The 27,008-nt window shown below is 44.1% G+C and overlaps 1 protein-coding gene across 1 annotated transcript in view; it reads right to left on the reverse strand.

The window, feature by feature from the left end:
• Positions 1 to 955: 955 nt before the first annotated feature.
• The window catches only part of Lamb1 (laminin subunit beta 1), a 63,133-nt gene continuing 37,080 nt past the window's right edge, over positions 956 to 27,008 (reverse strand). Inside the window, exons 18-33 of the mRNA XM_052185999.1 lie at positions 26,645 to 26,788; positions 26,226 to 26,457; positions 24,610 to 24,773; positions 23,383 to 23,607; positions 22,199 to 22,413; positions 21,513 to 21,609; positions 11,722 to 12,091; positions 10,043 to 10,227; positions 9,000 to 9,241; positions 6,591 to 6,794; positions 5,933 to 6,077; positions 4,080 to 4,287; positions 3,751 to 3,892; positions 2,635 to 2,811; positions 1,365 to 1,524; positions 956 to 1,248 (exon numbers count right to left, since the gene is read on the reverse strand). Of these exons, the coding sequence (XP_052041959.1) occupies positions 1,112 to 1,248; positions 1,365 to 1,524; positions 2,635 to 2,811; positions 3,751 to 3,892; positions 4,080 to 4,287; positions 5,933 to 6,077; positions 6,591 to 6,794; positions 9,000 to 9,241; positions 10,043 to 10,227; positions 11,722 to 12,091; positions 21,513 to 21,609; positions 22,199 to 22,413; positions 23,383 to 23,607; positions 24,610 to 24,773; positions 26,226 to 26,457; positions 26,645 to 26,788 (3,047 nt within the window). The 3' untranslated portion in view covers positions 956 to 1,111. The remainder of the gene's footprint in view (positions 1,249 to 1,364; positions 1,525 to 2,634; positions 2,812 to 3,750; positions 3,893 to 4,079; positions 4,288 to 5,932; positions 6,078 to 6,590; positions 6,795 to 8,999; positions 9,242 to 10,042; positions 10,228 to 11,721; positions 12,092 to 21,512; positions 21,610 to 22,198; positions 22,414 to 23,382; positions 23,608 to 24,609; positions 24,774 to 26,225; positions 26,458 to 26,644; positions 26,789 to 27,008) is intronic.

Genomic DNA, 27,008 nt, shown 5'->3' on the forward strand with positions numbered 1-27,008 from the left:
GCCCCTCTTCGCCGAGAAATTTGTAATTTGGAAATAGTAAAACATAATTTTATAATCTCTTAGTTATGTAGCTGCACAAAAACACCAGTTGTCCAACTGAAGGGTTCTCATTCAGTATGAGAATACAAGCACATGCAAGGAGCTTAGGGACAATCCTGGTCGCTGAGTGTAGTGTATAAAGGGAAGGGCTTCTGTGGGAAAGGCGTGGGAGTAGAGTATCTTTGCATTTTTTTTTTAAATAGGTGAGCCAGACATAGCAAACTATGGTGGTTTTGGTATTTACTCAGATCCTTACCTAGGTAAAAGGGAGAAATAATTGCTTTAGATTAGAAGTTGCCTTGTTTTAATTATAGCTGTTTATATAACCTTTATCCCTGACCAGAATATTTTACACCGGTATTGAATATTGGAGCTTGGGGGTGTCTAAGAATATGTAAAAAGGCCAGGCTGTTCTCACTCATTTAGTGTATCATTGAAAAACCTAGCAGTTACATGGAGGTGATCTTCATTATGCTCTGGGCTAGGTACTTGTTCAGAATATCTGATCTTGAAGTTACCCAGAATATAATAGCTAAGAGTGTGAGTCGTATGCTGGAGTAGCTTTGCTCCATTGGCATGAACAGTTTCCCTACCCTGGCCTAAGTCACCAAGATTCTGCCCATCAGTAATCCTGGCCCTGTTCTAGATGGTGAAATGTGGAAGCTAGGATTCTTAAGAGATGGTGGAGCAACCAATAAATAGGCATAGGCAACCCTATATCCTTCCTGCTTAACTTCTACCAAGGATGCCCACTGGGGGATTTTAAAGGAATATAGTTTTGGAAGATAGATGTTGACCTAACAAATGGGTGAGTAGTATTAGCTTGTTCATACACATAATACAAATTAGTGTTGTCTAAAGTGCTTCACAAGTCCATCTTCATAGAGAAAGTAAATTTAATAAAAGAAACATAATATGTTTATACAAAACCAATGTATTTTATTTAACTCCATACAAAAGTAGGTGGTTAAAAACATTAAATAGATGATGAGTTATTTGTAGATGACTGCCTCAGTTTGTGCGTGTGGTGTACTTTGGTCACTGAGGGCTCTACAGCCCCTCTCTCCCTCCGTTACAAGCAGGTGCTGTAAACGGCGACTTTCTCACTTATGTCCTTAAGGAGGGAGCGGACCTCACCCTCCAGTCGCACCAGTTCTTGAGCTTTGTCTTCTAAGTATTTTTGATTGTCCTCATATTTCCTTTCTAAGTCTGTGGAGATAAAGTAAGGTTAAGTATGAACTGCTTATAGCATATGATCTTAAAGTAAGACCGCTAAAAAGCCTTTACCTTTATAAACAAACTGTAAGTGAGAAGAAAAGACCCACCTTCCAACAGCTGCAGTTTGCTGTTGGCTTGAGCCAAGAGTGTTTTTGCTTCATTTTGTAGCAGCTCAGCTTTCCTCCTGGCATCTGCTGACTCTCCAGTTTTTTGGGCAATTAAGCTTTCTACTTTCTTATACTTTTCATCAAGCTCGCCATCTAGAGTCTGCAGGTCCAATTGAAGACAGAAAGGTGACACTGGCATGTCAGTGATTACATTTAAGAGCCTTAGATGGAAGACAGTTCTTTTTTCAGACAAACATCTTAGATTAAGGAATATCAAAGTACTTGGGCTTCATATTAAGTTGTACATTTTAAAAACAATGCAAGGAAAATTAGGGATTACAAGTCTGCCACTGTAGCATGTACATAAAGAGGCTGGCTGTGGCGCGCACACACTTACATGTGGGCACTCTGGAGTAGCGGGAGGGAGACCCGAGTTTGAGGCCAGCCTGGTCAACAACACCCCCCTCCCCTCCAAATAGAGAACATGGGGTTAGAAACAATAGGTACAAACTGATAGTGAAAATTCACTCCGAGACCTTTGAGATTTTTCAGTAGTGTCATGTTTTTCAGTGCCATAGGAGACTATCTGGGAAGTTTGTACCTTCAGACTAGAGAAGCAGGATTGGGAAACAGTGGTCTGACCTGGCAAGTAGTTTTTCTTAGATGTGCAGAAATTATTTTTATGTAATACTGGGAAGCAATAATAACTTAAACTTTTTTTTTTCAAAGTTTTTCAATAGGAAGAAATCAGAATTAGGTTATATGACAGATTTAACAATCCTGACTTCACTTTCAAGTTTAAAAAGCTGTGTTTGGAAGTAAATTTCGAAATGAAATGTGTGTGTAAAACATAAATTGGCTAAATACAGCACCTTTCAATGAGAGAAAAAAGTCAGTGATTTGATTTCCTACTAGCTACTCTGTAAAAGACTCCTAATCCTGTCTTTAAATTATTCTCAGCTGGGTGGTTAACTGCTATGTCAAAAAGAGCTCTCTCTGAACCTACGGTACAGAAATACCAGTCTAGTGTTATGCTTTTAAAGTACCACCCCAGATATAATTCATTTTTGTAAACGCATATCCAAGTTGAAATCTCAGGGCCTATGTTTACAGTTTTATCTCATAATCCATTCTTTATTCATTTATCCAAAAGACTTCTGTTTTAAAATAGGTCATTGGGCTATTTGTATCTTACTAATGTCAAGGAAGGTAAAGAAAAACTATTTACCTATTTATCAACTTAGCTATGAAGTTACAAAGAGTTACTTACCTTCTTAACATCATCTGCATTCTGTTTTACAGAATATACTACTTTTTCAATATAGTCTGCCTCCCCAGAGTTCTGGGCAGCTTTTCGCTTAAGCTCTTCCACATTCCTCTCAAGCTTGCTGATGCGCTGGGAGGCGTTGGTCAGGGTTTCCTCGGAAGCTGCTGTTTCAGACTCAATCTAAAGGTATAATATTAATCATCCAGACTCTTAGTACAAGTTCAGGGGAGGAGAGGCTCCTATACTAGTCTGCACTAGATCAGAAGCACTGACAGAGTTAGGACAGCTTTGAGGAGTGGTTCTACACCTGTGGGTTGCATATCAGGTATTTTCATAACAGTAGCAAAATTAGTTATGAAATAGCAACAAAATAATTATATGGTTCAGGGTCACGAACCGTATTAAAGGGTCTCAGCATTAGGAAGGTTGAGAAGCGCTGGCTGAGATGACGTAGCCAGCTTCAGTTCCTCTGCATCACACTTTAGTTCTTTAACTAAACACTGCTGATCTCAGCAGTGTTTAGTTAAACAACATTCACACATGTGCCAGCTGTGAGGAAGATTTCCAAATTATGTGGAAAAGTAAACTGGCAACTTCAGTCTTCTTTTAGATAGTCTTATCAGCTCGGTGTTAAGACTCTGGTAGTGAAGGGGGATTAACTGAAGATGGGAAGACTCTGGATCCTAGAAATACCAAGTCACCTGGGCAACTGCTAAGTGTCTATAGTTGGTCTCCTGGGAAGGACAAACACTGTCTTAGTTTCCCTTAGAAGTGAGCTTCAAGGATAGGTGTGTCCACAAAACCAACTGAATAGCAAAACATTTATCAAAGCCGATATTGGCAGAGGCACAGGCCAAAATTTGTAAATCAAAGATTCTCAGCCTCTTATGTGTACCATTAACTTAGGAGAAAAGGTGTGAATAATTGAAATTAATAATAAAATTGTTTAAGCAATAGTGCTTAATTTCTGAAACACTTTCACTTTAAAGGAGGGAAAAACACTGGTGCTAAGAGAAACAGTTCTGATTTATTTAAAAGGATAGTTTGCAGTGTTAAAGTAATTGTCAGTGTTATGGGAATCGATGTTTTCCCCCAGACGGCCCAGCCTGAGCACCTTACCGATGTTAGCAGGTTTTGGGTTCCTTGAATATCCTCATCAGCTTGTTTAATCGCCTTCTCTGCTGCAACCTGGGCCTTTTCTGCTTCTTCTAATGCTTCCTTCACCATGTCTGCAGTGACTTTAACATCTGTTGCACTTTTGCTGAGCAGAAGAACAAACACTGCTTTTAACATGAAACCATTTTTCCATTGGAAAAACAGCATTTTCTTTGAAAGCATATATCCACCTGAAAGACCCCTTGTTAAAGAAGTCCCTTTTACAGTATGCTAGTTACAGCAGCTAGCACCCACCCCTCACCCCTGGATTGTCAGTGTGTATACTCAGATACCTTGCTCTCTTAGCTTCTTCAAGCAATAGCTCAGCTCTGGCAATGTCAGCTGCACTCTGCTGCAGAATAACCTCTACTTGAGAAAGGGTTTCAACTCGTTCCCGGATGTCTTCTGTTAGGTTCTGTAACTGCTGTGGCGTGCTAGGCATTTCCATTTTCAGTACTTCATTAGCAACTGCTTCAATACTGTCTAGATCAGCGCTATCCTCTGTGAAAAACAGACACCAAAACACCATAGAGTTGGTTCACTCAGCTGCATTCCAAGTGCCTGCCACTTCGAGAGACATACTCTTGCTATTTAGAGACAGGCCCCTCACAAGGGGAAGTGGTGCCAGTAGAGTTTGCTGTAGGCTGGAGAGATCATGGAAGCTGGGGAACCACGCGGTTCTGAGGGCGCCCAGCGTTTAGAGCTAGGGCTGCAAGGGAACAAAAACCTTTACACTTAATGAGGTTGGTATTCACTTTGTTCCAGGCCAAGGCTATCCTGGTCTACAAAATGAATGTGGATAACTAGGACTGCATAGAAACCCTATCTCAAAAAGGAAAAAAGTATCAATATTCCTTACCAGTTATGAGAATTCTAGAAGGGATTGAATGCAGTAAGAGCCAAGACAGTGTATCATCAGCAAACTTCAGAGGTAGATCTCTTTAAGGTGTTTTCAATTTTTTTTTTTTTTTTTTTTTTTACTAAGAACATAAATATGGACCCAAGAACACTTAAACAGGGGGAAATGTATAGTTAAAGTCATGGCTTCACATTTGTTTCCAGCTGTCATTGGAAAACAGTTTTTATTAGTCATTTCTACTTTCTGTTAACAGAACATCTATCTGAAAATCACTAAATCATCATTAGTCTGCCAATTTTTATAGGCACATTCCACTTTCAGAGGCATCTGTGTATGGACCATGACTAAGTCCTGGCCCGAGATGCCTGGCAATGCCTAAAGGCCTCCTAAAAGCCTGGAGCAAAAGGGAGGGGTCCTCTTCCCTCTCCGGCCACTGTTAGCACATCAGACTACAGCTTAGGCTGATAGGCTTGACATTGGCAGAAGAGGAGAGGCAAAGCAAGGCAGTCCCAGACCCATGAAGTTACACTATTTTTGGACTTGTTATATGATATAAATTCTTAATTCTAATTCAGTTGGGAGTTTTCTGTGTCTTGCACCAGTAATATCCATGTTGACAGTATGTGCACTATAATCAAAACTGAAAATCTGAGCCAGATTCTAGAGATTTCTCCACAGAAGATGCTAACTGCTAGGTTCTGAACATAGATGACAAAGCCTTGGGGGCATTGCCAAAGTAACAACTCCTTCAAGGTCTTAAGATAGAAATTGTAATTCAGTTTTCAGAGTAAATGTTTTGACTTCTGGATAACCTGCTTAGGAGCCCCAGTAGGTATGGCAGTGCCTGCAGGACATCTGGAAGGTAATTCTCAACATTTACTTCAAGAAGAAGGGCTACAGAGAGGGCTTAGCATCTCAACTTCCTGCCCTATCAGAGGGCCAGAGTTTGGAGCTCAGCATTTAGCTGGTCAGCTTACAAATGCCTGCAGCTCCAGCTCCAGCAGATCTGACATCCCTTCTGGCATCTCTGGGCACCTTTTGTACACACACATGTGCTACACATTTTTCCCCTTAGGCTGGGTCCCCTCTAGTCTTTATCACCAATGCTGATTTTCCTGTTCTACCTTTCAAGTACTAGGTTTGCAGACATGCACCTACAAGTTCAGTTTGAATATTTCCCGTTTTTCTTGCCAGAAAATTTCCTACAACTTAGAAATTCTTGCCTCTCAAAGAGAATCTCACAGGAACAAATGTCTGGAAGTAGAAGAAGCACTAAGGACTACTGACCAGTCAGGAAGTCTCTGATCTGCTTGATGAGGTTCCTCAGGTCCTCGTTGCTCTTGCCCACCTTCTCCTTGGTAGCATTTGTCTTCAGCAGGACATCCTGAGCGCTCTGCTTGGCCTCATCTGCTCTCACCTTTGCTTCAGAGACCTAAACATGGAGAATAAGCCATTTACAGAACCAGCTTGCTCTCTAAAGCAGGTCAGACAGTCTAATGCAACAAACTTAGAAATAAATGCATCTGTTAAAATTATGCTTTTATGTAGACTTAAGCACCCAGTGTGCACATTCCTGTTCAATATTCTTAGGGCTAGCATTGGAAATGTTTTCAAAGCTGTTTGTGGCTCTAAAACACCTGGTGGTCTAAGAAGAATGCCACTTTAGAACAGTGCTCAATTTTGTGCAGTATAATAATTACATGTTCTCTCATATTGTTAATCTAGGATTTATGCTGCTTTTTCCTAACACCTATGCCATTCCCAAGAGAAAGCAAATTCCTAGTCTGACTAAGTGATTAAAAACCTCATCACCTTTTTGACTACATAGAAACATCAGCTTTTACACTAGTCAGTGAATTTAGTCAGCATGGGGAATAACTCCTTTTCAGATCTTCCCTACAACTGCAGGCCAATAAACGAAACCTGAGGCCATCCACTGACTTACCATTTTGGAGAGCTGTTCTACTTCAGCCAGGGCACTCAGGACATCACGGTCAAAATCCATGGCTTTCTGCCAAGCACTATGGGCCACAGTGACCAGACCACCACAGCCAGGCCCCCCACACTTCTTCTCTCCTTCGTCAGTTCTGCAGTTGGGGCCACCACATTCACTCTCAGAACAGTCAGCCCCTGGAGGCGTCCCGCAGGTCTGCAATAAGCCAAGGGTTCGAGGTAAGTCAGCAACAGAATGGCTGGGTGTCCGCGAGAACAAAGGTGGACAGGGTAAGTGTTTGGAGATGCATGGACCATCCAGCTTGCTCCCACTGACTTTAGACTCCATACCATCTACCCAGATGCAGAAGGATAGCATTATCTGCTTTATCAAGTTCTGCCTGCCAGTGTGAGAGTCCTGACTAGACTCAGCACCAGGAGCTCTGGTGAATACGGTCTGCTGTCTGGCATGTAACTTGGACATAGCTTGCATCCTCAGTAGAGAAGATGTAGTGAGAAAAGCTGAGAATTTAGTGCAGGCAGGGAAGCTGGAGGGTAGGATTTGAGTAAAGAAAGTGCTAGAACTTTTCAGATGGGAAAGTAAGACAGTTTTATGAACTCAACCACCCCATCCAGCTAGCACGCAGTCCTCTTTCCTTACCAGAAACTTCTTAAAGATCATACCACGTGGCTATGGCATACAGATGTAAACAGGGAAATGACAGGCATGCTGTACAATACAGAAAGGGTTGTGTAGGAACTAAGTTATATTTGGCACTTTATGGAAACTGTACTGAAGACAAGCAGGATTTACTGCAATGGAAAGCAGTTACCAGAATACCCCCAAACAGAAAAGTATCATTTTAAAGATACAGTGTTTTTAGTAGAGATACTGTGAACTCTTGGGCGGGAATAGTTGTAAAGTCCTATAATCCTAAATATCCTAAATATACAATAGTGATCTGGCTTATAGCCAAAGAGCACTTTAGAATAATTGTATTCTATTTTTTATGGCAGAATATGAGTCCCACTCAAGGCTCGAACTTACAGTCTTAGGAGTGTTTTCTAAAAACTCGCTGGCAGCACACTAGATCTGCTTTGTTTCGACAGACATGAACAGGGATAGAAAGCCAGCACGGCTGAGCTTTTCTTAGTGAAGAACAGGAAGTACTGAAGAACACAAGGAAAAATCTCTTCACAAGAAAATGGCAGTCAAGAACCCACAGAAATTATCATGGGATGATTAAGGCAAAAACAGAAAAACCAAGAAGCTATGTCTTAGAGAAAAGCCTGCAGAGAGGGTTTCATCTGTAGGCCAAAGCCACCTCTCCACGCCCATTTACCATCCACACTTAACTTCCACTCTGTTGAATACAGAAGATAATACCAAACTCCAAACTTTGCATGTGTCCAAAAAACTGATCACAATACAGGATAGGTGACACACTTTGTCTGCTTCTGACTGCAGACATGGGGGCAAGAGGGATGGTGGCAGGTACAGAATGGCAAGTTTTCCCTGTCTCTAGTACATCTGGGTTCTTAAGTGAGAAGCAGCTCAGCTTGCTACAAGGGAGTAGGTTCTGCTGCTCTGCGGTGCTGTTGGGGTCTGTGGTGGAGCCATTCACCCTCATGCCCTGATAGAAACCTGGAAGTACTTGGTACAACTATCCAAGCTACCTTGGGCCTAGGGCCCAGGGCCGTAAAATGAGTGTCTTTGTGGGCTTTCCACCTGACTCTTAAAGATTCCTGTCTGGGCTGGGAAAAACTAGAAGATAACGTTGGTGTATATATAAAAAATATATCTCAGTTGTCTCAGTTTCTCCCATGAAAAAGAATAAGGAAACTTCAGGAAAAACCTGGCTTGGCTTCCTTTTGGCCTTCTGCCTGATTTTCATTAAACTCACTACTCAACTTCATCTGGCTCCAGAGTTACTTTTTAAAAGCTTCTAAGAAATTAATCTGCTTTTTAGGCCAGCTCAGACCTTAATCTTTACCAGGTAATATTACTGGAACAAAGGAACATTTTAGCAAATACCAATGGAAAAGCTTTCTATCCCTGAACAACTTTGAATTCTTCCACTTGGATGTTGCAGTTCACAGCGGAACAAACAAGTTGGTTTTTTTGTTTTGTTTTTGTTTTTTGTTTTGTTTTTTTAAGGTCACACTCTAAAAAGGATCTAGTTTCAATAAGAAGTCCTTCAGCAAATACAGATGGGGAGTGGCCGCACAGAGGACAGCTGAGGCAGGAGCAGCAGGGAAGCACATCCTCTGTTCCCCATGCCTTGACCACGGCTAAACCACAGTGCAGTCCAGCACCTTGAGCACTGGAGTCTCCCCTATAGGCTTATGTAAGGGCGGAAGGCTTTTGTTTTCTTTGTCTCCTAAAGAAACCACAAGTTAATGAGACCAGACTCAGCCTCACCATCTCTGCTGCAGCTGATAGGTCTAGACTCTGCAGTTTGCCGGCCAGTTCATCCAGAAGGCGTGCCTGTTCCTCCTGCTGCTCCTTGAACTGAGACTCTCGCTCCAACATCAGGTCTTCTACCCTGTCTCGGGTGAGGGCTGACTGCTCCACAGTGCTGTTGGGGTCTGTGGTGGAAGCATTCACCCTCTTTTCTGCCTCAAGAGAGATCTGGAAATACTTGGTGATACTATCCAAGGCACCTAGGACAGGGAATGAAATTGCTTACAGTTAATCTCCTTGTCCCTGGTTCCTCACCAAACAGTGCCCATATTTGGTATGTTATGGCCCTGATTTATACTGTAAGGCTTTAGGATTCAAGAAAAAAATGTGGGGGAAGCAGAGTTTCACTTTAGTGAACAGTGAATCTCTTATGTCCCATCAGCACATGGTCAAACACTGGTGTGAAAGAAGTCAAGCCATCATGCACTCATTGCACACACAGTTTCTATATTTAGGCAAATATCTCAATCCTGGCGGCAGGCAGCCTGGAGATGTCCAGGTGACTGTTTCTATCTGCTTGGGTCCATTCAAACAATTATTACACACATAAAGAACACAGTACATTTTAGCTATAGGGACTTACTAAAACAAAATGAATAATGCAGAATTTTGTCATTAATGGATGTCACCTTTGCTTTTAGGAGAGGTTATCATACAGCCTGTGATAGTAATTATTTTTGAGTTACTAAGTAAGCAGTAATCTCAAATGTGAAGAGACTCGCAGATTAAACAGTATTTTAGTAGTCACAGAGTCTAAGGAAAGGCCAGGGAGTTAAACTGGGTAACAGATCACATTTTAACGCAGTAGGGCCTCTACCATGTTTTGTCTCCAGGTCTTATACTGGAAAACCAAGAACTTTGGGCCCCATTTGTGCCAAAAACTCAATTAGTAAAGATTTAAAACTGTTAGAACACCTTTTTTGTTTTTAGAAAGTATTATGAGGGTAGACACAAGGTCATTTATTATCCAGGTTTGAGATTTCTGTACAAAGAGTTCTCACCCTGAATGTCGGAGTTTTTAATAAATTCCAGCTGTTCTGCCAGCTCTTTCACGGTCTTGTCAAGGCTCGCTGCTTCCGCCTGCAGTGCATCTAGCTCTCCAGCTGTGCTGTTACTCCGTGAAGCTGTATCAGATAATTTCACTTCTACTTGAGCCATCTTTTCTGTGACATCTTTGGTTAATTTCCTGTAAAAAGAAAAGTAACTTTATCTAAATTTGGCCCAAACTGTCAGTCTTACTTGTAGGTTTTCCACTAGCACAATCTCTCACCCTCCATCTTCAGACTAGCTCAGTTATAATCCTCTGTGTTTCAGTTTTCTTCCCATTAAGAGACAATTGAAGCTAACACCTTCAAATACTTTGAAGAAAAATACCAGTGAGCCCTCAGCTCTTTTGTGTGTGGGAGGAAGAGAAGTAGTTTAAGCCTCTGATATAAAATGAACAAGGATGAGTGTAGGCAACCGTCTCTCAATGTAGGCAGATGCAAGCCCAATAAGCCCCCGACAGGCATACATACATATATGCATACATACATACATGCATTTAATGCTCCTTAAGTTGAGAGGGTACATGAACGACCCAACACAGAGAACAGGCACTAAAAAGGGTTATGGGATTTTGTAGAACTGAATATATGCAATGACTTTCCTGGTAATAATTTTTTTCCTGAGTTTCACTTTTATTAATGGCTCTCATTTCTTTTCAGATCTCAAAAGTATTGCAATTAATACTTTTAATTGGTGGCACATGCCTTTAATCCCAGTACTTGGGAAGCAGAGGCAAGCGGATTTCTTGGGTTTGAGGCCAGCCTGGTCTACACAAAGTAATCCTGTCTTCAAAACAGTGAAACAAACAAACATAATAAAATTATCATGTATCTAGAGCCGGTGAGAATGGTCAGGAGGTAAAAAGCTATTTGCTTCTAAGCCTGAAGATGACCTGGGTTTGATCCCTAGAACCCCCACAGTAGACAGAAAAGACTTTCACAAGTTGTCCTGACCTCCAGTAAGTATACACCATAGCAGGCACATGCCTACCCATGTACAAATCAACAATTGTTAATATACATTTAATATTTTTACTGTATTGGGGAGCAAACGTAGGACTTGATGTACTTTCAAGTGCTTTAACTGGACAAAATAAACAGTATTAAATCAAAGAAATGAATATCCACAGAAGGCCCAATGAAGAGGCTGTTCTGAACAGACATTTCATCATGTTATCAATGATGCCTTTCATGAGACAACAGCCGAACAGAAAAATAATTTGGGAATGAGGGTTATATTTGTGGTGATGGGAGTTCCCTAGTAAGTAGCAATACTTAAAATGACAACTGAGGTTCGTAATTTATCTCTAAGTGTGTTGTCCTTGCATTACACTGTAGGGCAGTGGCAAGAGAGAGGCAGGAATCAGTGTGCCACCCAAGTTCTGAGCCCCACACATGGCAAAGCTCAGACTCTGCAGACCTCCTGCCTCAAGTCCAGTCCTGCTGCAGCAGAGCAGAGTGGAGTACTGAGCCTCACAATCTACCCCGCTCACAGAAAATGCTGCTGATAAAGTAGGGCCCCAGGGCCTATGTAACAGACTAGAAAACCTAGCAGAAGTACCTCTCCAGGAAATCTTTGCTATTCAAAAATTGAAAAGCCTTAGTGAGTAATTTTTGACTCATTAACTACTTACTCTGCCTCCTCGAAGAGAATGCCAATGTTTTTCAGGGGTTCTGCTGCTGGGCTCTGGGCCAGGATGTCCTTGATCTCATTGACTTTCTTCTCCACAGAGTCCACGGTCTCTCGGTAGGGACCAATCACACCACTGATTTTCAAAGCCTTGGCTTTCTCCAGGAGTTTGTGGGTCCTGTTGGTCAGCTCACCAATGATCACATCCCAGAGAGCAAAGCACTGGTGGCAGGGTGTGCAGTCAGGGAAGACCCCTGAGTACCCTCTGGTGCACTTGTCACAGCGAGGACCCTCAACACCCTCCACACAGACACATTGGCCTGTGGACTGGTCACACTGTGGTGTCTCAATGCCTCTGGGATCGCAGTCACAGGCTGGAAGGGAATCAGAAATGCTAGTTGCCTGATGACATTACAAGCTTCAGTGACAAAATCTGGCATTTAAAATCCCCAATCACTGTTAGAGCCTAAAAGTGGCTTGCCCTAGCATGCATGACTTAACCTGTTGTCCCTTTCTTATGAGTAATGGTAATTTAAAAAGTCAGTAGATAAGCCTGCCAAACCACTTACTTTGTGACAAGCATTGGATATGCATAACAATGTATATAACACCATTCAACCTTCACACAATCCCTGTGTCTAGGCAACATGGTTATCACATCACTATTTCTCTGAAATGGAAACCAAGGTAGAGGCATTATATGACCTGCTCAGAGTCTCACAGCAAGGACATGATTTAGTATTCTGCACCTCCAGAGCCTATCCTGGCCTCCATCCCACCTCTTCCTCCAAACGGCAGCCTAGATGATTCCGGCTGTGTCCTGAAGTGAACCCTTTGCCAGAAGATAGACCCTAAAGGACCAGCAGCACCTAACTAATCAAACCCACCTGCTCACAAAGCAAAGTGCCATGTGCTTGGTAAGATAACAGAAAACCAAATTCAGGGAAATATGAAGAATTTAGGATCCCTGGTTTAAAAGCTCCCACTTATCTGCCATTGTGATCAAATCCCCTCACAGTATGAGCAAGAGACTGACGAAAACATCAGAAGTGACCCCAGGGGGTCTGGGAAACGACTGGGTCCGTTTTCTATGACTGATTCAATGTAGTTGGTTCCTCACCCAGAGCCAAATGGCAAAAGTTGAAATCCTGCCTGGCACAGGGGAAACCTAGCATTTCTGGCCAACAGCTGACTGACACTGCTTATAATACATATGCCTCTCACCCTGGCTTAGAAGTCTGAACCACAGGCGAGAACCACATCATCTTTCCATCAATACTTGCCTTTTCCCAGAGTTTGTAGAGTTTGAACAACAAAGGGTCTGTACATGCATCCCTGGCCTTAAGCCCGCTCTGGGTAAAGGTGCGAAAGTAAGACACACATGCCTTCGTTTCCCTACGCAGAGCATGGACTCCCAGGGCATAGGCACAGCTGTCCAAGGCCATTTTCCCACATGGTACCAAGGAAAAAAATCAACTTGTCCTCATGAGTTCAACAGCCTTTACCCAGTGAGCTCCTAACATCATGTGTAAGCATTCAAGAGGCATTTCACACATCGGTACGCCTATCAGTATGAGAAATAGCCAGCTAAAGTGGCAGTGCCTCTGTGACAAAGCACAAAACCCAACACTTTTTACATCAATAGCTAGATCTGCCACCTAAATGCTTCTGCCTACAGTATCATCCAGAATCAGTTGGGCTGGCAGTACTGAGAGCCGCTTATCTCCAAGGTAACCCACGACGGTGTTTGCAGGCTGGACGGGTTGATTGGCATTGCCTCATGGTGCTTTCTGCTGCTCACTTCCTGTCTATCACCTTTAACAACAAGGTTAAGGAACCCAGCACCACAGTTAGAACAATTATGTGTGGCGGCTATAAACCTTGTCTTTCCCCAAACTCCTGTGTCCTAGGGCAAGGAAAGGAAGCTAGGACAAAGGGGGAAAAACCCAATCCTGGAAAGGAGTCAGGGCTTCCACATCTGTAACAAGAGTTCTGAGGTACTGGCGAGAGCACCTGCAAGAACTTGTTACTAGCTAGTTTCACAGTCAGTTCCCTTGTCCCTACTGTCCCTGTGTTTGGTGGTCTCCTGCTCCAAGGTGCCTGATCACATTTCCACTGGATAAAGGCGGAAAGAGAGTGTGTGTTTGTCTTGGTTTTATTTTGGTATATTTTCCAATAATAGCTTATTCAAAAATTTAAAGTTTAACATATTCTAGTAAATTTCAGGACTGTAAAATACATGTTCCTTGGATATACCCATGTTTTAGAACTAAACTTTAGAATTTCAAAATTAAACCAACAATCCCCAGTCCCAACTTTTCTAGCAAGAACTCCTTTGTTGTTCCTGTTTTTGAAAGGCAATGATTTATCAAAGGAGAAGTCACTTAAGCTGTGAACGATATGTGCACTATTTGTTCTCTACGTTCCTCAAAAAAAGCATCTCAGGCCTAGGGTCAGTGTGAGCTTATCTTCCCTTTGAAGATTAAGAAGAGATCTCACTGCTGCTGCTGGTGGTGGTGGTGGTGGTACAGACCTTTAATCCCAGCAGACAGATATCTGAGTTCCAGGCCAGCCAGTGCTACACAGTGGGGGTGGGGTGGCAGCAAGCAGCATACTAAAGTCACAGAGGTCAAAGCAAAGGTCAAGCTTCACTTTAAATCATTTTCACGGTGGGATACTGTAGTGGAATGTGTAGTGACAACCCAGAGAAGTCAGGGAAAGCCCTGGCCAAGCCTCTGTCAGCTTTTCAAGTGAACAGGAAGAGAAATCCTGTCTCCAACAACAAGGTGGACCGCCCCTGAGGAAGGGCAATGAAGGTTGTCCCTTTCCACATGCATGCACACACTCGTGTCCGCCCCAAAGAGTACAGAAAACTCTATGACAAGCTGGACACCAGAGAGAGGGAATCCTTTTATTCGGAGAGGATGAATGATGTAAAGAAATCTGAAGATGGATTCATCGAAGGTGATGATGAATGAAAGATAGACTGTATCATGTCAACTAATCACAGGGGGTCTTAGCTATAATACATGTGAGCTGGCTGCTCTTAAAAAACAAACAGACCACAAAAGCCTATGTGTAAGGAACAAGCAGATATGGTCCTCTAAGTGACATGCAGTGGATAAGCCTTACACTTCTAGGTAGGCTCTGTTATTGCTCAAATGCCTGCTTTGTAAGTCTGACTCTTAAAATAACTTTAACTATTGCTTGCTCTTGTGTGATACTAGGGGACAAAACAATTCTAAACACACTTAGAAGGACTACAGTGGCCCACAGTCTTGACTATGGAAGAATTTAAACTGCGCAGTTATCTGCTGCTAATTCAGACCTTGTCCACAACAAGTTAACAACTACATCACCTTTGACAAAGGCCTGGGCCACAAAGGAAACACAGATGGATGCACGTCTTCACTGGAAGCACATCCACTGCATACCTGTCATTACTGAAGGAGTATGAAGAGATGCTCACACAGCCCACAAAACCAGTATCATTTTGTACCATGAGACAGAATGGCATCTAGTAATTTTTGCTTTCCGCAGATTTTGCAAAAGACTTTAGATGACCTGCTCTTTCATGTTCTCTGCTGACTATGTTTTTAGTCAGCTGGCAACTGCGTCCACAGCATTCTCTGCTATCACGGGGAGAAAAAAACGAACCTGCTGAGAATGTGCCAAAAGCGAACGCGTGGTGGATGTCACTCTATGACGAGGTAGCTACTGTCATAGCTAAAGTTTCAATGTTCTGGGAATAAAACCTGCCCAAAGGATGTAATCTGTCATACATTTGAGAATTCTGAGGGTGTGTGTATGTGTGTGTGTGTGTGTGTGTGTGTGTAACCCAACTTGCTGTTATTAAAAAAAAAAAGCAAAATGTTAATTATATATATCAAAAACTAGTAAATATCATCATCAACAACAAAAACCCAACTCTCCTATTATTTCTAAATATACTTTTGTTCTATCACTAAGGGTTTTTTAACATCCTGATTTTTAAATCATTTGTAAATCTACAAACAATATCGCACCAACTTCAATACCTTTAAACCCCAGAAGAAACACTAGCCAACTGCATTCACCATAGGAATTCACCTACACAGCTGCTGCTCAGATGTGAGGCTCCTGCTTCCTCACAGCCTTCTCTTCTGGACCTCCTCTGCCCACTGAACAGAGTCCACCCTCACCAACTTGGCATTAAGACTTCTATCTGGGGAAATCAAACCTCGTCCTGACTCAAGCTGAAACTGTTTCCTAAGGCCCTTTCCACAGCATGCTATGACCTGACTGGTGTTCATGCCCTCTAGGTAGGACAGTCACTTCCTCTCTTTCAATGCCAGCTGCCAACAGGAACACTAGGCACGAGGGCCCTGGGCCTGGCCTCTGGTTCTGCCCTCCTTAGAGGCTGGCTCTGGGCAAGCTACTTACCCTCTGAGCCTGAGATCTGTTCATCTGCACAGGTTATTTGTTGCATCCATAAGATTAAGAATATGTGTGTAATAAACCTAAAAAGTGATCATTACTAAAAAGTTTCTCTGAAAATTTATGTGTCCCATTTCCCCGAAATAACCCATTTAGTGCTTCTGGTTTAAAGCAGGAGAGCCTTTTGAGATAAGTTCTCAAGGAGCCCAGGCTAGTTAACTCCTGTAGTGAAGAATGGCCTTGAATTCCTGAGGCTCATGTCTTTACCTCCTAAGAGCTAAGATTACAAGTGTATACCATCAGGTCTAGCCTACTCACTTTCCACTGTACACCTAGTAAGACTGTTCACCTGTGCATTTGGGAATTGAAATCTGACTTTGAACACAGAAATGATGCAATGTGAAAATCAGGTCATGGTTTATCTGCTACTCTAACTGCCTACCATGACCCAGCCTGTGCTTGCTGAGAGTTTGCATGAAAATTCCTATTTCACTAAAAGGACAGGAATACAGCGATGACCACCAAGGGAGTTTACTATCCAGAAGTCACATGACAGAGGCCTGAACAGACTCCACTAAGACAAAGACATGCACCGACCTCATTATTAAGTTTCAAATCTGGGACAAATGGCTGAGGTGCCCATTTAGCATATCAAAGTGGACCTGGCTTCCAGGTTCTCCCAGCATTCTTCAGTTCTTACCTGTTACGGGATATGTCTGGCATACCCCACGTTCTACCATGAAATCTCCAGCCCAGGGGCTGAGCTGCCTTTCCCCATATAACCCAGAGGCTCTTCCCGATATAACCCAGCCATCTTGGTTATCGGCCCTTCTGGACCTTTGACCTCCTAGCTGTGGAACCTGGTTTCCCTCTCTCTACCCTTCCCAACATGGCTCAGGGGTATGACCACAATGGACTCTCCCAGATATCCCTGCCTCTGGCTATGATCGCCCCTTTATCTGAAGTGAACTTTCTCCTCCACCACACCTAGGAGCAGTCATGCGTTTTCCTTTTCTTTTTTTTTTTTCATTCACTTATGTGTACCATAGCAGCCCCCAAATATTAAAAACTGTTTCGACAGCAAGGAAATCTTAATACTTTCATCCTCTTAGATGCAGCTTACATTTTTCTGACATTCCTATCCCTTCCACTTTTTTGACCTTGGCAATAAAACTTCAGTTCTGTAGTGCAAGCTGAAGGATAACGGATTCGGCGCCCATCCTGCCTCTGGTCCACACACTTGTAAGTGGAGACTAGAGCTCGCATGTTAGGCTTTGTAAGGTTCTGCCTGTCCCGACTATCAAGACTGGAACCGGAGCACAAAGGAACCATGACAACCTATCCGGAAATGAATGCAGAGCTTGCACTCTGCGGGTCACATGTTTGTTAGGCTGCAAACACGGGACCTCTGTTAGCATACAACCAACTCCACTGGCCTGCTCTCAGGGACCTAGCAACTGCTTACATCATTAGGTGTGCCAGATGTGTGCTGTGGATAAAGGGCCCACTAGCTACCCCAGATCCACTCCCTTCCCTACTTTCATCATTTCTGCATGTGCTGTCTCTGTCTGTCATCTCTGTCTCACTCCCCAGTCTGCATGGTGATTTCCCTGGCCTCATCTTCTGAGACCAGTGAACCCGACCAAGAGAGCTGCCCCCAATAAACCTGCTTTTATACTTTTAATATGGCTTGAACTGGCTTATTTTGTCAAGGGGAAAATTCTATTAATGTTATTAGGATTATACAGGACTTCTTGTTAACTGAAATCACGCGTCTCTAAAAGCTCCAATGCAGTCTGATTTCCTGAGCCACAACAGAAATAACAGTAAAAGACGATAGGCTAGACTTGACAGTGTACGCCTACGACTCTAGCCCTTGGGAAGTCAAAACATGGGGATAGGGACTTCAAGGCCAGCCTAGACTACATGAATTTCTATCTCAAAAGGGTAGAGGGAGCAGGAAGGGGATTGACTGTGGAAGAAATTTCAACCCTGAGAAAAGAATGTAGGCATTCTAAAGATGAATATGTATGTAGTCAAGGAACGCACGACATTTCTTTTCTCTTTCTCTCTTTCTCTCTCTCTCCCCCATTCTTTTTTTCTTGTGATATTGAGAAATGGGTTTTCCCATATGGGAGGCCAAGTGCTGAGGCCCAGAGTCACCCAGCCCACCACCCCAAACCCTCACCTATGCCTTGATGTTACAGTTCTTCTGAGTAGAAAGCCACTGTCTTTTCAGGGAGCCTGTGGCCCTACACGGGTACCACAGTCTTCCCTCTGCCATCTATGAATGGACAGAAAGATTCCTCCTGTGACCCCAACCCCTGCAGGGCACGGAACAAAGCTTCAGGCTGTAGACTGAACCAGCTGGTTCAGCACTGGGTCTATGAGACTTTCCATCCCAGCACAGTGGTGGGCTTGTTCAGACTTGGCACAATAGGCCAAGAGCCCCACGCTGCCTGGACAATAGCAACATTCAACCGTCTGTATGCTGGAGGCCCCGAGCATTTGTCTTCCACATAACTACATTTTTTCCCATAAGGAGACTACTTGGTTATGACCTTAGTCCTTCTATAAGCATACTGTTTCTTGGCAGCAGAAAGTCTGCATTTGTGCCTTCCAACAAACCATTCCAACTGAAAATATTTCTGGCGATTCATTACACGATTCCAGAAGAGTGTGGTCTTTAAGTTCCGATGATACTTCTTGTCCTTGCTGCCCTCTGGGGTTCTCCCGTGGTCAAACATTCCAGGACGAACAGAACCCTGAGCTATGTCTTACTCTGTAGCTGTCCCTGCCCTCAGCCTTGTTGCCACCCAGGCCATACACAGCCCCAGGGCTAGCAATGAATCCCCTTTCCCAACTCTGCAACTTCCAATCTTCTCTTTGGGGGTTTTGAAAAGTCTGAGCATTTTTCACAGAGTCTCAACAGCATTTGGGGACCAACAAATTCTTGTTTAAAGGCCTGCCTGAATGGGGCCTATGCTCTTTAGAACATGATTTTTCAGTTCCTGGACACCAAGTACTAGCAGCAACCAGGCCATCAGACAATGTAGACCTTAATGTTCAAGAAAGTGTGACAGTTTATAACCAAGCTGCCATGTGGACAAGCAGGTCAAGGACTTTCACCCTACACCTTAATACTTTAGAAAACGGAACTTCCCAGCCTCTGTCTGAAACAGAGATTGGAATGATGGTACGGTTTAGGAGGAATGGAGGAGAAATAGAATGTCTAAATTCAGGTCCTGCCAATCTCTAAAACCTTTTTAATGTTGGGCTGAAGGGATAGGAATCTAAGGGTGAAAATGTGGAACGGTCTGAGATTCAATCTTTAGAAGCAAACTCTGTGTATATTATATTGAAAACTATGTATGTATAAGATGCGTAATAATGCAGAACTAGAGAACTAGAAGGATGGATACCATACTGAGCGAGAGGTGTATGTGGGGTGGGGCAGAAGAGCCAGGACTCTATTCTCCTAATGTAGAGGCTCTGGGTGACTTGAAATCAGGCAGCTGGCCCTGTAAACCCACCCTCTGCCATGGGTCACTCCATTTGCCTGCCTTCTTGCTACACTGCAGACACTGGGACCATCCCAGCATACTGACCTTGGTAGTTTCTTTATGAGTCTGGTTATCTTAAAGAGGAAAAGGAAATACAGAGGGAACAGCAGGTAGGGCAGGCACATCTGGTGACATGTTAGAGTGGCTGGTCCTACGACTTTCAGGCCCTTCTATAATGGAAATAGAAAGTCGAACCTTACTAGGAAACCACATCTGGATTAGAGAACTACCACTGGAAATGCATTTACTGATGGATGTAATAAACATCATCCCTGTGTGACATGGACCGTGACCTAAGATGTCTGCAAGCCTCACTGAAAAATCAGAGCAGAAGCGATTTGTTCAGGTCCCAGTCATCATTTCCCTCTCCTGCAGCTAAAGCTCCAGTTTCTGTCAGATACTGAATGTGCTAGTGACAGATTGAAGACCTCTTACTTCTTGTTATTGTATCCAAGAGAGGAAAAGGCTATTCTTATATTTTGATTTAGACAAGGACCTATAAGAAAAACATACCAAGGAGCATGTAAGAAACCGTAGGAAATATTTACCCCCAAAGTATGCTTAAAAATAGAAAAGAACAGAGAGGAAGCGGAGGGGAGATAGTTTAAGCAGCTTATAAAATCAGTTGCCTGGTCAAAGCGAAGGCAACAGTATTTTAAACAATCCTTATGACTCGTGGGGTTTAGTCGTTGGGCTGGTTTTGTTTTTGGTTTTTTTTGTTTTTTGTTTTTTTGGGTTTTTTTTGGTTTGTTTCGAGACAGGGCTTCTCTGTGTAGCCCTGGCTGTCCTGGAACTCACTCTGTAGACCAGGCTGGTCTCGAACTCAGAAGTCCGCTTGCCTCTGCCCTCCCAAATGCTGGGATTACAGGCGAGCGCTGCCACCACCATCCATTTTTTTTTTTAGAGATTTATTTATTATATGTAAGTACACTGTAGCTGTCTTCAGATATACCAGAAGAGGGCATCAGATACGGATGGTTGTGAGCCATCATGTGGCTGCTGGGATTTGAACTCAGGACCTTCAGAAGAGCAGTCAGTGCTCTTAACCCCTGAGCCATCTCTCCAGCCCATTTGTTTTTGCTTTTTGAGGTGAGTTCTTGTTATGTTGACCAGCCTGGTCTAGAGTTTCTGCTTTTTCTGCTTCAGACTCCTAAGCATTGGGCATCTACAGGCTGAGCCACCACACCCAGCAGAAAGTTTCGATTATGAAAAAAAGTCCCCTTTCTCTCAGCCTAAATAAGTGTCTGGGTTTGAATCCCATTGAAAAGAAAGACTTGGAACTCCACCCCTATCCACTTAACTCAAGGCTCTGTATCACCCTCCACCTCCTAGTCTCACTGGTGTGAACACTGTATTAGCACCCTGTAGCCAGAGTCTGCCTGGGTTGTGTAATTGCCTGATCTTACTTGAGGAGCCATATCTGTACATGTATGATCAGGGAAGCCGCCCACAGTACATCGGTCTGAGATAAAAAGATTGATTAGCTGGCATGGCTCATATAGCTCTACTTTGCTGAAAATCACTTTAAAAAGTGACTGTGCTTACTACAGAATGTGCACATGTCCCTGCCTGTTTGTGTGACTACACCAATGCCTCTCCTTGGTGCGGGGCTGAAGAATTGAGACATCCTCTATTTAGTAGTCACATTTATCCACAAGGCTAGATTAGAAGTTCTGACCCCCCCTTCCCCGCCAAAAGCACAAACTTGTGATGTCATTTTGACTGCACTTTATAGCGTTTACCAGCCGCCCTTGTGGACCTAAGGCTCCTGTTCTCACCCATCCCACCTAAGCATCAGCGTGGCGCCCGGCCTCACCTCGGCATTCCACATCGGGGTCTCCCCAGAAGAGCTCCTGGCACTCGCTGCAGGTTCGGCCTCCAAAGCCCGGCATGCACTGGCACTGCCCTGTGAACTGCAGTCCAAATACAGACCTGTCAGGTGGTGTCTGTGGAGAGGCCAGTCGTAACTTGCCCCAACCCAGTTACATGACAGAGGTGGAACCTGGACACCTGTGGTGTAGACAGGAGAGGGCGCCGCACCAGCACCTCCTAGCTGTTCTCTTACAAGGGGCTTGGAATAGTCTCTAACACAGTAGGATCTCTGTGCGTCCTCACTTTTAGTTTCATATATCGACATTAATCCTAGGCCACCCCTGGCTTATCTAACTCTGGGCAAGTGTCACTTTTAGCCTGGGTCAGCAGTCCTGAGAATGGCTTTGTAGTTTCTTTCATGCTGAACGACACTAAGAACTATTTAATTTGGGGGCCAGAAAAGGGAAAGAAATGACATTTGAGTCTGCATCCACAGCTGGACACTGTACTGAAATGCTACCGATGGGTTAAAATGAGGACTCTGTGTCCAAGAGCATTGCCTCAGCTAAGAAGGACAAGTTGGTACTAATGGCCAACCTACACTCTGGCCTTCCTCCAAACGGGGCAGCGTCACCTGATGGGCTAGCTGTCCCTGAGCCTCTCCGCGGCATCCCGACCACAGCCCCTCACCTCATTGCAGGCTGGCCCAAAGGAATGTGCAGCATTGCAATCGCATGGCCCGCAGCCAGTCCCGCTAGCCAGCTGCCAGGTGTTGGGCGCACACCGATCACAGTGCTGCCCAACCACGTTCGGGAGACACGAGCACTGACCAGTGGTTTTGTCACAATGGCAGTCAGAGCCATTACAGTGCTCCTTCACGGTGCCCAGGTAATTGCAGACACACTCTGAAACAGAACAGCAGAATCAAATTTATATCCGATGGTCACTCTCGTGACGACACAGAATGCAGAGTTAGCTCCTCTCCAAATCTCCAAGTTGTCATACAAGAAAAAAAATAAAAGTAAAAGAATACTAAAATTCGCATCCTTTAGAAGTTCTCAGGATACACACCATGCACCTGATGCTTCCCAGGCAGGTGACATGTTCACACAAGCTATGGCTGACTTTGCTTGCGTGCGTGTTCCCGTGATATACAGACTCAAAGGGGGAGGAGTCATTTCAAAATTTTAAAATTTAACTGAAAATTATAAAGACACACCCGTGGGAACTGAGACATCCAGTGATTTCAAATTCCTAGCAGGAAGCAGCCACAGCATATGTCAGAAGCAGGAGCTAGAAACCCTATAAGCTCAAAAGACTTTAAAAAATCCAGTCCTGCAAGTCCCCAACATTCCACACGTTTATAAATAAAAACAGAGGCCTGTGGGCTTTGCAGGCAGAAAGCCTGACTGATTTCCTGATAAGACAGAGATAATAAGGTCTGGAAAAAAGCTTTTACTGCTGTTACTTCTGTCTCTGCCAGAGGAGAGAGGCTGGATTCCACCAATGACATTAGAAAGGTAAAGCCACCCACAGTGGGAATTCAGGTCTCTAAGAGCCACCCAGTCGGCAGGCTCGTGGGAAGAACACATCACCGCGCACTCTATTGCCTGGCATTTATCTTGATGACAGCCACAATTTCCCCTGGCACAGAGCCACACCTTGAGACTTGTCTCGCTCAAAGAATGAGGATTTAGAGATTAAAAAAAAAAAAATCAGTCTCATCTTTCATTTGTTGAATGTGCAATTTTGCCTCAATGAACAAGGATTTCTCCTGGTGAAATAAGTACTCCAACAACAAAACCCTGATAAGAGAAGGAGGGGGTGGGGTGGGAATCACTGTCGTGTGCACGCTAAATGAATAGGCGTCTTACTTCTACAGTCTTGTCGAAGAGCATCACCGTAGTAGCCATGCTGACAGAGCTGGCAGTGGTCCCCTTCTGTGTGGTACAGGCACTTGAGGCATCTTCCGGTCTCCTTGTCACAGGCTTCTGGATCAGTAGTGTCAATGTTGTGGTGACACTGACAAGGCTGACATGAACCCCCAAAGTCTGAGGGATTGCCAAAAAATCCAGAGGCACAGGCATCACATCTGGAGCCTATAGGAAAATATAACCAAGCAAAATGTTCAGTTCACCCCGTCTAAAAGCCTGCTTACTAGTCCAGTGGCATTGCAGTCCTGGGGGAATGGATTTATTACTTTCATCCATAATTTTATATATGTAATGATTTATTACTTTCATCCATAATTTACCAAGTCCAGTGCCTGTGACCTCAATGAGGAGGAACAGCTTCTTGCTGAGGGGAAAGTATTCTGTGCTCCCCGACCCTGCCACAGCAGCCTTAGAGGCTACAGCACAACGGCCAGGAGAGCCTTCACTTCTAGTCATAATGGGTGGAGTAGGCCAGGAGCTAAACAGAGATGAGATCATGCATGTGTGGCTGGGTGTTAAAATCCCAACCCAAGCATCAGATACAAAGGAAGAATTGGCGATCCTTTGTGAGTGGCCAGGAAATTGAACTCCTCGGGGATGAGCCAGTTTCCTAAGAAACCCTAAAATTACATGCATGCATGAAGTGTTTCTTGGGCTGTGCATAAGCCTGTCTGGCAGTTGATCAGTGGCTTTATGGCTAGAATAAAGGAGCCCCCTTTCCCCTAACACACACACACACACACACACACACACACACACACATACACACACAAATGGCTGACTTCACCAAATGTTAACAGAAAACTGAGTATACCTGGTAGAACGTGTTCAGCTATGACCCTTCCTGTTCTTGGCAATTCTCCATAGGATCTTTTCTTTAGCCTACCTCAGGGCGTCCTCATAGCTTCCAGACCCTTGCTAGAGGTCAGGTTAGAGATCCTGTTGCTTTAACTCCATTATCTTCCACATCCAAGGACAGACCAACTCTGCCCCCACATGCTACCTACCAGGTAAAGAGCAGGATCGTCCTATGTCCCTTAAGTTTTAATGAAGGAATGTAAAGGTGAATTTAACTGGTTTGCTCTTCTTTATCTTTGTCTTACTAACAATGAACTCAAAGACACATCTTCTTCTCCTCACTCTTTGCTTCTTAAGTGCATGACTTACCAATGTACCCAGGATCGCAAACACATGCAAGCTGGAGCGTGACAGGGTCTTGATAACAGCTCCTGGCAAACTGGCGTCCACTGTCAGGACCATCAGGACAAGGGCAAGGGCGGCAGTGGTCTCCTGACCCAATGATGGGATCACCATAGTAACCAGCCAGGCACCTACCCGGGGTATAGGAGACAATGAGCCGTGACCCAGTCATAAGCAAAGGCTTAGAAACTGTATTCTGTTGGTCTCCATGAACAATAGCCATTTTTAAATTTTAGTTAGAATTCCACAGAGGATTTGTTTCAATAGGTTGCTTTACCAAATATTGGTTAGCAAGGTTCCTGGTGGTGCTGATGCTGGCTGATGTGGGAAGCACTTGCAAGACCATGTGTTTAGGGCGACACCCCTGAATTGGTGCGATGTTCTCCTTTACCAACTGTTCCTCAGAGAAATAATTTTCCATGTGGGCCTCACTGTCCCATGGCTTGCCTACACCTGCTTACCTGCTCTGGACATCTGACTTTACGTTTTCTTTGCCTTAAGGAAATCAGTTTCTATTGGTTTATTCTTCTTAGCCTATCTATTTATGAATATGAGGAATGTGGGCAGTAAAGGAGAATGTCTGTTACTATGTCTGTACACTATGTTAGCAAGCTCATGGCCACGGGTTTAAGCCATCCTGCTATCCAGCTTTTACCCAATGAAGCTGATAGGGATGCTCTCTAGAGATGTGACTCCCGAGTTACAAACCTGGGCAGGTAAGAAGGGTGTCAGTAGCTTTCAATTATATCACATCTTGGGGTTTTTTTTGGGGGGGGGGGCAGCTATTTATTTATTCATTTATTTATTTATTTATATATTTTTATTTTGAGCAGGTAATGACTCTTACTGCAGAAAGCAGGTCCTGACGTATGTTGACTTTCTCAGTCTATACTGAACAGCCTAAGGCAGCACACGCATGCACTTCACAAATGGACTGAGAGAAACAGCTCACATCACTGGAGGCACACCCCATGTCCTTGTCTTAAAGTCTACCTAGGGTGGTGTTTTATATCCACGGTAATTATTAAATTAACATTTGCTAACAGGAGAACAGTTTTACTAGCACATTTTATGTCTCCAGGAACCTGGGTGCATACAATGTTTTCAATAACAAAGCCATTTAAAGTGACTAGTCCAACTTGGATGACCCAAACTAGACAAGGGTATTTCCCAACTCTCATCCAAGCCAGAAAGTACCAGAGTCAGGGTTTCCTCAGTCCAAGGCTGGATTGCAGGGCAAATCCCAAAGGGCAGACTGTAGGTGGCTGTGCTCTGCCATATCTCTAGCACTACTGCTTGGCACAAACCAGGTGTGCGCCACACACACACTGGATAAATGAGTAAGCTTTTAGAAAATGCTGAGGTAGTCAAAAATGAAAGCGCCTGCAGGAGACTAATTCTGTGGTTTGTCCAGGATAATGTTTACTTAGCCAAAGATGATGTCATTCTCTCTTTTTCTTTCTGAAACAAGACCTTATTATGTAGCCCAGGATAGCTTCAAACTCCTGACGCTCTTGCCTCTGCCCCACAAGTCACCATCCCTTGTCCATTATCTTCACTTTCGTGAGGTGGTGCCCACATACCTTTCGCAGTTGTGGCCTGTGGTGTAGTCCTGACAGCTCAGGCATTCCCCGGTCACTGTGTCACAGTCTTCAGCGTGACCATTGCACTGGCATGGCTGGCAGCTGGGAAAGCCCCAATACCCGGGGAGACATCGGTCACACTGCCGAGCATATATGCCCTGGAAACAGTGGCACTGGCCAGTGATGGCATCACAGAAGGCACTGACAGACCCTTGTACGTGGCAGTCACAGGCTGTAGACAAAGCAAACAGAAACTCATTAGCTAGACAGACAAGCCCTCACGTGTGCCCAGCCCTGATCCATTGTGCCCCAGGGCTCGTGCCATCCGGTTGGTTCAGAGCAGAGTTCTGCTTTTGAAAGCCAGGGGATCCCCTGGGACTGTCCCTGGAATTCATTACAAAGTCTCTAATAACACGTACGTTTGCATCCATTGGGGCCAAAGCCGAAGGTGCCGGGGGCACACCGGTTGCAGGTTCTTCCGACCACGTTCGGGCGGCACTGGCACTGGCCTCCGTTGGGGTCACACACAGAACTCAGAGAACCCTGAGGATCACATTCACAAGCTGCAGGGAAGAACAGCAGTTAGGCTGACAGCAGGAGCAGGACATTGCATCCCCTTGCAACTGGCCCTGTCTCCCTCAACGCTCCCCGACCCCATTCCTATACTGTCTCTGAAAACTACAGTTTAAAAACACATCACCCCTGTGCTGACCGGGAGGGAGCAAACCAGCTGTCCTGGCAGATCAAAGCAGCTTTCTAAGCAGGAAATCCTTACAGTTTTCT

The sequence above is a fragment of the Apodemus sylvaticus genome, chromosome 6 (genome assembly GCF_947179515.1).
Source record: "Apodemus sylvaticus chromosome 6, mApoSyl1.1, whole genome shotgun sequence".
In the NCBI taxonomy this organism is placed as follows: domain Eukaryota; kingdom Metazoa; phylum Chordata; class Mammalia; order Rodentia; family Muridae; genus Apodemus; species Apodemus sylvaticus.